Raw genomic sequence first — 12035 nt, forward strand, 5'->3', positions numbered from 1 at the left:
TTGGAAATACAGCCAGGATTTTAGAAGCAAATTTGTTCATTCCTTTGTTTTTTGTTTTCAATATATTGAAGCCTTGCTCAAGATTTCCCTCTGCACTGTGAAATGAAACCAGTTAAGTGGGCAGCCACAGTAACTGCTTCAGTCCCCTGGCAAGGCTCCACCTGCAAAACAGATGAGATGAGACTCTGTACTGCTCTAAGACAGGCGCTATCAGCAAAAGATACAAGTGGGATATAAATACTGGGGAATGAGAAGCTTCCCGTTACATCTGCCATATAGTGCCCGTACAAAAGAATGGACTGACAATGAGCTGTGGCAATAACGTACCCACCAGAAATACCACAGAATGTAGCAAAACTTTAACATAAATAGTTTGGTTTTTACTCTGCTACTAGCAGGACATTGGTACTGCAGCACGACCCTGTTGCAGACAGTTTAGTTTGCAAGAAACTGTAGCTCAATATAAGCAACAAGAAATAGACACATCACTTACGTGTGCCTTATTAAAGTAAGCAGTTTAAAATAACATTATACATGGTAGAAAAAAAAACCACAATATAAGCAGCAGGCTAGCAAAGAAAAGTAGAAGACATTGGTAGAGTGGAATCAACTCCTGTGCTGAATGCAGGTTGTGTAACATCTTATAAAATGCCCAACGAATATGATAGAAGATGTGCAGGAGATATGCATCCCTTTGAAGGGACATCTGGAGGCCAGGCCAGCTACTGTACTAGCAATCTGTACCACTAGGCACTACGGACTCTCAGGTCATGTCTGAGGGTCAAAAAAAGGCAGTCTGTCTTCCAGGCACTCTCTGAACGCTCCTTGCTTCTGCAAGCATTCAGGAATTTAGGAGTAATTGCCTAGATTGCAAATGCTCAGATGCAGGCGTTAGGGATGTGGTCAGGAAGGGCTGTCTGACAGCTGGGAGGCAGGGCAGTTCTTGACTAAGAAAAGTCAAACACCCCTTAACACTTCTGGAAACTTGACAATCTTCCCACATGATCTCTTCGTAAGATCAACCTTCCCTGGGAAACAGTTAGCGAGGGTTTTTTTATATAAAAATACACAAAAAGGAAAATGGGTCACTTTGGATGTTTAAGCTGAAGTGGGAAATAAGCTGATGCAAACTTAGAGCTACATGCCAGACAGCAGGAAATAAACAGCCTGCCAAGCAAAGAAGAGAGGATGAGATGGCAATGCTTGGCACCAGGCATGCACCTCCCTCTCTCATACTAGTCAAGTTTCACACACTTCTTCCATCTCTAGGTACTGAGTCTGGTCTGTGCTCCATTTGGCTTGGCTGGAGTGGAGGGCACAAGTCAAGAGTACTTCCTGGCACAGAAGAAGGCATTCCTGAAAAGCAGGTCAGCTCCTAGCTCTAGAAAAAGAATGAATAAGGGCTGTTTTAAACACACTTAATTCTGTGGACCAAATCCTGTCCCCTTCCATTGTAGACAGAGAGTTTGGCAGGACTGCTCACCTTTCTGAATGCTTGTTGAACAATCCAGCCTACCTTGTACATACCAGGTTGCCAAGCTGTACTCTGTGCACAGAACCTGCATTAGCTCTCTGAGCACCAGGATGAGACGCCTCATTCCCCAAGCTCTAAGAGTGCATTTCCCATCAACTATATTAAGAAATCAATGTTGCCGAATCCTTCGAAGGAACCCTTCAGAAAGGAAAATTGCAATATCCCCCTTCTCCCTTCTGGCCTCACTGGAAAGAAGATCTAGAAGAACTTCTCTCAGTTTGCATCTGTAGATTTAAAGGAATAGGATAGAGATCCTCCCATTTTCTGTGCTTCTAGTAATTTGAATATTTAAAATACTAAATGAGAATATTTAAAAGGTTCCTCAGTGGGGAAAATTGAGGTGAGAGAACTTTGAACAGAAAGTAGTGAAAGAAAAGGTCTTACCACTGATTCTCTCATCTTTTCTGGGAGTGGATCGGCTGATGAATCTTCAAATTGTTGACGTAGAAAGTGAGGAACATATTTGCATTGGATAAGGGACCTGTTAAAAAAAAACCTAGTTAGGATACTTCTGAACATGTCTAACAGATATGAATATTTCTGGGGGCAGAGGAGGAACAACAGCCTCAGATTTCCTTCCTCATGTATGTAATAGCTATCTTATCTCTGTATACCTGGAGACTGACACAAACCAGCTCCACCTGTGATCAGGGTAGAACTTCTTTGTCAAAATGTTAAGGAGTCTCAGCAATCCAACCAATGTGACTCAGTAATTTAGAGGAATAAGGAGAGAGGGCACTGTTCCATTCATGCCCTTTATTCATGTTTCAGCTAAGCTGAAACCAGTATGGGAGTTGTTTAGATCCACATTAGAAAGGCCAAAGAAGCTATAGCTATATAAATTGTATATTAATGCTCAGTTCAAGATTTATGTGCTTCCTCCTCCTCCATTTTGAAGTTTATGCCACAGGCCATCCCTTAAATACTGTTTCCAATCTCCTTAACCTCCTTTAATTAAAATTCAGAGCTGTTTAAAAAAAATTCTTAAACCTCTTTTTTTTAAGGATTATACATTTGTATCAGGATTGCATAAACATTTGATATTGTACACATATTCTTAATCTTAAGATATTTAACAACCATTTCAGCTGCTGAAGATTTGATTAAGAATATTAAGAAATCAGTAGCTAGATTCAAAAAGTTGAAATGGATTTAATGGTTTAAGATTACTTCCTTAAAACAAGTTTTAAGGAAAGACAAGCTTCTGTTTTATTAAAGAAGTTAATGAGCTGGTGTGTCCTGCCTGGGGAGCGGGAGAGAAGAATACATTTAAATTACTTCAAAATTGAAAGAGCTCACACTTCCATGCTGATTTGCAATTTACTTGTGTATATTTTATTCCAAGGCTAAACAAGTCTCCCTAATACAGCACACAGCTTCACTTCCTTCCATACCCGAGTTCCATACTGTAAAGGTCAATGAACTACACATTACCTACACAAAGCTTGACCCAGGTCTAACTGATACCGGTGCCAGACACAGTACGCTTTAGATAAGTTAACGGCAATAGGTATAAGCAGTTCTTGTTGCTTTGCCACATCAGAACATAGTAATGTATAAATATTAGATTTCTTTAATCTTCTGGATGGTAAAGAAGGAATTTCTCAACTCTTCAAGTAAGATTTACTGGGATGCCAATTTTCTACTAGTGCCCTATAAGCTTTCCTTCCTCATCAGAATTCTCCTTTTCTCAGGATTCTCTCCTCAATAATCTTGAATGGCCTACAAAGCCCTCCACTTCCCCCAACCCCGCATAAGAGACTTGCATGTCCAACCAACTCTGCCTATTATATGCCTACTACAATCTTCACACACTTCACTCACCTCAAGACATGCACACCACACTTCATGAAACAAAGTAGGGAGCCTGTGGGTTTCCTCACAGGCCCGCTGCACTACTCTAGGATAAGACTGAGCTGTGTGAAGCAGAATCCCAAATGACATGGTGATGCCAGCTACACAAAACCCTTTGCTTGCTTAATCCCACAACCATATATGTAGAAGTCCAGCTGCTTGTGGACCACCACAGCCCCCATGGCAGACATATAGCACAGTTCCCACACAGGAAAACTCGTGTCTGCCGCCCCTGAGCTATGGAACTATAGGCCTCTCTCATGTCACCTCATCCTGCAGATCACAGTGTTGGGGAATTCTCCCTGGGATCTCCCTTGCTCTCAATGGCAGCTCTTACTACACACTACCTTTCCTCAGCTACCTTTAGCAGATGGTGTCAGAGCAGAAAAGGAAGGAGTTAATCTCAGAAAGGCATAGCATAGTGACAGTGACCTTCAGCAAGAGCTGGAATTGAGCCATCTACCCAGCATATCAAATGTCCTTTCTCCTTGCCACGGTGCTACCCAATGCATATTCTGCAACTCCAGTAGCCTTAGAGCCCCCTCAACTAAATCGCTATCCTCCAACATGGCAAGCACACAATTTCCCAGAGGGTGAAATCTGCTTCAGAGAATCTGGATAGCGCCGTTTAAAGAGCACCAGCCTTACTGGTAATCTGACTGGAGCACTTCATTTATTTACATGACTGATACCAACCAGGCAAACATGGCAAGGAATTTCCACCTCACCGCAGTACTTTTAGGAGACAGTCCCTGGAGTTCTGAAAGCCAGGCATCACTCTAGTTGTGTGCTGTACATAGTAATTGGTGAGTAACATTTGCAGGCAACTTACATCAGTACAGATGGGTCACTGCTTTGTCTGCTGAGGTGATAAGAAAGTGCAACTAGCAGACCACAGAAAGCAGAGAAGAGCGCTGGAATGTGTTGTGCATCCCAGGGTTCCTGAACAGGAGAACATAAAGCAGAGTATTTGTAAGTTAGGAATGCAGAACTTAATTTTCTTTTATTTTTTTTTTCATCTTTTTTTTCTTTTTTTTAAGTAGGCTAAGCTATACACACAGTGTTAAATGACAGCATCTAAATTTATACACCATCTACCAAGGACTGAAAATACTTTTTCACATCAAAGTCTATTACTGTGAAAAAGACTGAGATTAGAGGCATGTTTTGTGATGGTATTATGTAATTCCTCTATAATCAGCAATTAGCTAGGAAACCACATGAAAGGCAGGCTTCTTTTCCTCTTAAATGAAACACTAGAGGCAAATTCTCATTAAAATGAGATGCGAGTGAAATGAAGTGCACTATATTTGTCTAAACTCTAAATTGATATGTAGTTACTTGACCTGTGGCCAGATTGCATACAACAAACACCAATGTCACCTAAATCAGGCCGTGGGGTACAGTTCTGGCACCTCACTCTGAAATCTTTCTGCTGCTTTGTACGTTACATCCAGGCCCTGCCTGGATGATAACAGAGCGGAGGGGGAACACGCATACCACTGCGTGGGACTTCCCCGAGCAGGAAGAGACAATTTACACATTCACCAGCACACTCTGGGCATAACCAAGACAAGAAACTGTCTCTGGGTGACTTAAACAGCTGAATTTAGCTAGAAATAATAAGAGAAAGAACAGGAAGCTTAAGGAACACTTATCAAGACCAGCTTCATCTGTGGAGTCCTCAGATACAAATTAGGAACCCTACAGACATACTTGCAAGTCCGGGCTGTAAAAGAACATAAATTTTAGCTGTGAAGGACACAAACTTAGTGGATCAGATCCACAGCCATTTCACTTACTAGGCTTGTTTGACGCCTCCACAGAACTTCTACCTGATCACGTGAATGTGAGGTTACCAGATCCTGACATCGGAGCACTTTCTGGGAAGGTTTTGAGAGACAATGCTTGTAGGAACTGTGAAACTTCAAGCCCTGTTCAGCTAGTACGAACAAAGCATCTCCTGCAGCATGTCTTTTGCTTGAAAAACTTCACAACTTGTACAGGACCAATATTTTCACCACATAAAGTGGTTTTATTCATCTTTTTTTTGCCCAGTGATATGCATGATTTCTTAGCAAAACTGATTCACATTAAGAAATACTTAATTTCTGCACAGGACAAACTAATCTGCTGTTAAGAGAAAACCACCTGCAGCAATATCAGGTTTCTTTGGAATTTAATAATGAAATTCCCATTATCGTAAGAATTGGTACCACGAAAATTAATATTTTAATTCCAAGAATCACCTTTCCCTCATCACACTGCTGAACAACACAAAGATAAAAGAAAAGCGTCTAGTTCTATCAAACAATCCTACTTAAAACAGGCATTACAAACAAAAGAGAGTGTTACATGGTATTACTGAAAGAATTCAGCACCATTTGTTTGACAAGTTAAACTTTGCCATCCAATGCCACCCTTCATTTTGTTGTTCCCAGTTTGGGGGCCAAATATATTTTGGGTTAACTTTTCCCATGCTTAGTATCAGGTAAGAAGTTCATATTCTTCAAAATGCTTAAGAAAACTAACTGGAGTCAAAATGTTCTGAAAATGGCTGAATCACAGCCCATCGAAATATCCACGGCATTTCCAGGGCAACACGTCTGCATAGAGATCCACCCAGCAGCTTCTAGTGCACGACTGCCCCTTTGCCCTGAAACTTATTGCAAAAGTAAAATACTGTAAAGAGCCCGACAATATACCTGGGCATTGAAATGTATCAGTAACCAGTCTGAGAAATCATTCCACCCTGTGGCACATGCCTGATACCTCACATTAACGTCTCAGGAACTCTTTACTTCCATATTTTCTTTATATTACACAGAGCTGCTGCATTTGCCTGGCCTGTGCTCCAGTTCCAGGGTGTCATTGCCCCCTCAAAGCTCAGCTCTCAGGGAGTCAGGAAAGCAGGCAGGACAGGCACTGATATTTGCTGTGTGCCTAGAGAGCGAGATTTGCCAGAATAATGCTACACAATGTTGTACAAATGATGAGAATGAACAAAAGTGTCACTTCTCCAGCATCAGAGTGATGTACCCTGCTCCATTTTGTCATTCTCCTCCCCCACTAATGATGCCTGGTAGAGTTTTAAATTAAAAAGATGAAAAAAACCGATATAGCTGATAATTGGACAATGATTCTTCTCAGTGGGAAAACAAGAATGACAGGTTTTAGTCCTGGAAGCTAGTATTACCTGTCATACTAGACGGGGAGTCTGACTGCCTACTTTACCACACTTGGTTGACGTGACATGTAGAGCTTTCATATGCAGTTTTGTCTTTGATGCCGACACTCACGTAGTCGTTTTTAAAACAAGTGAAATGGACTTACAGGGTTAAGGATGAAAGTGATGAGATACAACAGACCCAGTGGTCAGGGTGGTGGCATTCCATTTCAACCACAGAATCGCCTAATCCCAAAATAACCCACTAAAAAGGAAGATAAAGGTGCCTTTGAACTTACAAGCCTTTTACAACTGGAAAAGATGGGGAGGCAAATATATTTTTCAAGAGTGGTGATAGTAGTTTTGTGTCCTACATTATTTATCCTTTTTGCTTCTTTCTTCCTTTATAAAAATGCATGTAGCAAACTCTTCCTGTTTCAAAGATATGCTAAAATAAGTTATACGTCCTACTCCAGAGACAAAAGGTGCTCTGAACACAGCAGAACTATTGTACTAAGTAGAAATTCTTGCTACCTTTTTTTTTTTTGTTCGGTTTCTTTTTTTGTTTGTTTGTTTTGCAGGATATTCGTCTCAACTTTGCAGATTGCTGCTGCATTAGCATCATTGAAGGTGCCTGCATACTGGCTGGCTTTTTAAATATGGAGACGAACTCCAGGTGTTCTTCACAAAGAACAGACATAATCTAATTTTCCACTCTCATGATTTCATCATTATTCAACTTTTTTTTTTTTTTTTTTTTGGGGGGGGGGAGGATGGGCGTGTCTTTCTCCTTACTTCCACTCCCCAGCTTTATCATAGATCTATGCTATTGCTCATGTCAAACACCATGCAGGACAGCTGTTGCCAGTCAGCCATTCCACATGTGTGATGGTGAAACGAAAGAAACACTATCATCCTATTTCTGAACATACAAAAACTTTCTGAATGAGCCTGTGAAAGGGAATCCTCCTGCTGCCCCCAAAGGTATGAGAAAATGGTAACGACGACTTGTTGTGTACAAGGTTAACTAGAAGCTTGACAATACTACCATGGATACTCGTTTTCGATGAACTAACAACCAGGAAATGTGAATCGTTCATGGCCCTCGAGTTACACTGGTTAGAGACAAATTCTAAGGAGAGATGCCCTCCAGCCTTATGTTCCCATCATCCACGGAGAACAAAACATTACTTTCCCAGAAGATCTCCCAAAACCCGACAAGCAATAAGCTGCTTGAATAGAGCTATCACTACCCATTCTGAACAATGCTGTCGCTGTTTCGTTCCACTCCCAGCTGTTATTCGTGACTGTATTTTCATTGCTGAAATTTAAAATCCACAAGGACGGGACTGATGCAGGGGTATGCATGTGGGTGCACACCACCTTACACAACAGGGTCCCCATCTGCGACTAGGATTCCTTGGCTAGAGAGTAACATGAGCAACAGCTTCAGGCAGGGGGGCAGGGATACTCGTGCCACATAATGGTGAGTTTTTCCTAAGCAAGAAGTGCAGTTTTTTTACATTCTTATACAGTGACATACTTCTGTAAGAGTAACCCTGGGCCATATCAGATTCTGCAGACACAATTTACTTTTTCTATCTGGACAATAAGTTCATATTATACATGCAGAAAACAAAGTGTAACTACAGAAGCTATTACTAAAGTGCAAGCCTGACTATGGCTGCAAACATCGCTCACTGAAGCACATAGTATCTGACAATTCTCTCCAAAATTAACACTCCTAACAGCTCTTGCTTGGACCTCAGGGGTCTCTAAATTGGAAAGTATATAAAGTTGATGAGCCTTGTCTTCAAAAATTCCAACAGGGCTGGAAGTATCTTATGCAGTAGAAACAAAGCTGTCTAATAATCTATACTTCTATTTTTGGTCACTTACACATCTGGGAATTCTGTCTATACACATGGGCCCATTCAGTGCTGTTTAGAAATTTATTTGGGCAGTCTTAGCAGATTGAGGGAGATGTATGCTTGCAATTCTTTCCTATTATAAAACCTGAAGGTAAATATTTCAAAATTATTAGTACACAGATGAAGCCTGTCATTGAAAACAGGAATCAAGAAGCATTGTTATTCCGATTAATGAGTTTAAAACTCATAAAACACAAACCAAACTACATCAATGTGAGCTGAGAATGGTTTAAAATACACACAGGATTTTTAGTAACTGTCCATTGAAGCAATAAATAAGTTACCAGAAAATGCTTTCTTTAGGTATAAGGTAACAGAAACTACCTAGCTTTCATTTAATAACAAAAAAAAAAAAAAAAAGGCACTTACACAGCATGTGTGAGCAGCTGTGCCACATAGGAACACATTCACATCAGTTAATTTTTCTGACCCAAGTCCAAAATCTGAATTTTTTTCCAGGCCGATTAAGATAAACCACAAGAAAGAAGCTGCATGACAAATAATTACCTGGTTCTGGATAAGTTTCAAATCCAAACCAGCTGATTGGAACAGAAGGCAGAAGAGAACGACTGACTGATTACTGATTCCAGAAACCTTTGGGGATGTGCTCTCCTGCCCCACAGCAAAACACAGATGTACTGGAATGCTAAAGACTGATATCAAGATGGCTAAATCCCAGACTGAATATTTGTGGAAAAAGTAGGAGGGCATATCTGAGGTTTGGTGTTTTTTTTTTTTAAGTATCTCCTAAATATTTGGGCACAGACCACAAGACAGATGGAGCAGGAGACAAAAATCAGCACATCAGGCAATTCTAGTTAAGTGAAAAAGATGGCACAGAAGTTTCAGTGTCTCCAATCTGATGGATGTAATATCTGAAAATAAAAAACACCTCCTCCAGGAAAACGAGATAACCCTTTCATGTATCAAAGCTTAAGGTAGCTATTAGAGCTGCCAATTTCTGTTGAAGATTACAGGACTGATGCTGAGATCAGAAATAAAGCCAGACTGAAGTGAACACAGATAATTTTAAGCTAAACTCAGTTACCCAATAGCTTCAAAAAAGTAGCAAGCTGAAAAATTGCTGCTATTAGATATAAAAATCCAAGGAATGACCAAAAGAGGTGATAAAACCGTGTTTAGGATTTAGAGCTTTTTAGTAAACAAAAGTAAATGAAAGTTCATTGAGGACCTGGAAAGAACTGAATAAGGAATGATGATATCATTAAACAGAGGCCTGGGAGATCAAGAACATCTCAACAGAAGCAGAAGAAACTCAGGTCTTTGCACTTCAGAAACTAAAACATTTATCTTCTCTCTTGTGTGAAATTAAGTTCACAGCGTTGTTGTATGTAAGGCTGGATAAGCAGCTGGTGTCACATCGCTCGTGACAGGGATGAGTCATGGGATAAGGTGTATGAAGAGATGCTTTACATCACCTGAAAGCTGCCACCAAACCACCTTGGCATCACTGGGATAACACGACTGTAAAAGAAATCTGTCCAGGTGACTTTGCATCATCATCATAAGGAATGACTTCTGTTCACCAGCTCTGTCAGACAGCGACTTGAAAACCTGCCCCACTCACAACACACTCCTTTGACTGACAACAGCAATGAGCAGTGTCTTGTCCATCAGTCCTCAAGGCCTCTAATACACCTCAAACATGGAGGCCTGGAATTCCAGCTATTTTGTATTTTGTGTTTTGCGGTTTTCTGGAAAAAATTATCTGTTATAATTTTAGATGCAATACTGTGCATTTCCTACTGTGAACTATTTTTGGTTTTCTTTATTCTTCCTTAATTTGCCAGCTTTAAACAAAAAGAAAACCGATCAGTCGAGCAGTAGCACCACCAGAGGAGGTCCCGACAAACTGCAGACCCACAGCTCCTCCACACAAACATCAAGCAAGGGCAAAGCTGCTGAGGATCACTCGGAGAAGCCGAGCCCATCACTTGGGGTGGGGACCCCTTCGCTTCTCAGTCGCCTCTGAACAACGCGTCCCTGTTCCTCCTCCAAGAGTCTGAGTCGCACAGCTCAAACACAGGCCTCCCCCATCACGCGGTGAGTTCGCACCCGGCCCTGTAACAGACTGTCCCTTATTTTAGTTGTGTGGAAAGCGCATGTTTGGTCACATAACACCCTGTGTCTGCCAGGTGAGCCATATGCAGCCAGTAAAAACCACAATCATATGCTTCTGATCAAGTCCTGTGCTGGGACATAAAAGCAGCCTGCCACATGATCCAACCTGCACATTCACTGTTAGCACAAAACTAGAGATCTGCCTGTCCCTCCTTGAGGTAATATGTGCTTTTTAGCCACGAGAGAGAAACATTTCTGGTCATGATGCTGCAAGGTCATTCAGAAAGAGTGGCAGGGCCAGATGAACTCATTATGCATGCCAAATTTTGTCTGCAGAGCATAGGATGAACTCTCAATCGAGAACACTGTATAATCATTTTCCTCAGGCAACTTATCTGAATAAAAATCAATGACAATTATAAAGTTAAACTAATGATGTGTCTATATCGCAGCTGCCTTTTCACAGAGACTCTCAGTTGGTTTTGTACAACATAATTCAACAGCAAAAACAGTCTGGACAAGCCACAGGATTTCAGCACAAGCCGATTTGTCTCAATTCTCAGAGCTTATATTCGTATGTTGAAAGTTAACTTGAGTCCTTACACTATTGTGTGGACATACCCCAACACAATTGCTCAATTCTTACTTCTTAATATTCCTAAAATTGGAGTTCTACAGCAAAGAATTTATTGCTGTGGATTTGCTATTCTAAAATAATTTCAAAATTTGACTGCAACTAAAACTATTGTACACATATAGTTTCTGTTCTAAAAACGAACAGAAAAAACTCACTTAAGAACACAGATCTATTATAAAATGAATATTGTTTATTTTAATAAACTTATTCAGGAATAATATCTTACCTTTTGGAATAATTAATGTGCACAGAGAAATGAGGCTAGACTATTTCACCCTGTAAGATAATAATTGGAACACAAAAACCAGTTAAGGAAGGAGAGGCTCAAGCCTGATGCCGCTGGAACGGGTCTTCAGCCTGGCCATTTGATGTGAGCAGTTTTTCGGTAAAGAGCACACAACAACTTGGAGAGCCATTCTCCTCTGCAATTTCTTTCAGGAAATAGAACTCTGCTAGTTACACCTGCTGAGCTATAAGATGTCCTGCCAATAAACAGAGTTTACATCTGAAGATGCTACATTTCAACCAAGAAATAAGCTTTACAACCCACAAATCCTGTGCCAGAGAGAGCCTATCATGTTTCCCTGCCCTGAATCTCTTTTATTGTGATGATTTTTTGACCTCCATAAATATTGAAAATTTTGCTCTCTTGTTTTTGCCAAAATGACTAAAAGTGGAAAGAAGTAAAATAAACATAAAAAAATAAAGAATAGCTGTGAAGTGCAAGTGTGGAGAGATGCTGTTTCTATCATAAAGAAAACCATGTACTTATCACCGCTATGCAAACACCTCAATGAAACAGACTACAGCATTTATTCAGTTTTGAGTTAA

The 12035-nt window shown here is 40.6% G+C and overlaps 1 protein-coding gene across 1 annotated transcript in view; it reads right to left on the bottom strand.

Annotated features, from left to right (window-relative positions):
• The window catches only part of PCNX2 (pecanex 2), a 159314-nt gene that overhangs the window by 86751 nt on the left and 60528 nt on the right, over window positions 1-12035 (bottom strand). The window contains exons 16-17 of the mRNA XM_064445706.1: window positions 4221-4330; window positions 1919-2015 (exon numbers count right to left, since the gene is read on the bottom strand). Coding sequence (XP_064301776.1) covers window positions 1919-2015; window positions 4221-4330 — 207 coding nt within the window. The remainder of the gene's footprint in view (window positions 1-1918; window positions 2016-4220; window positions 4331-12035) is intronic.

The sequence above is a fragment of the Phalacrocorax carbo genome, chromosome 3 (assembly GCF_963921805.1).
Source record: "Phalacrocorax carbo chromosome 3, bPhaCar2.1, whole genome shotgun sequence".
NCBI classification, from domain to species: domain Eukaryota; kingdom Metazoa; phylum Chordata; class Aves; order Suliformes; family Phalacrocoracidae; genus Phalacrocorax; species Phalacrocorax carbo.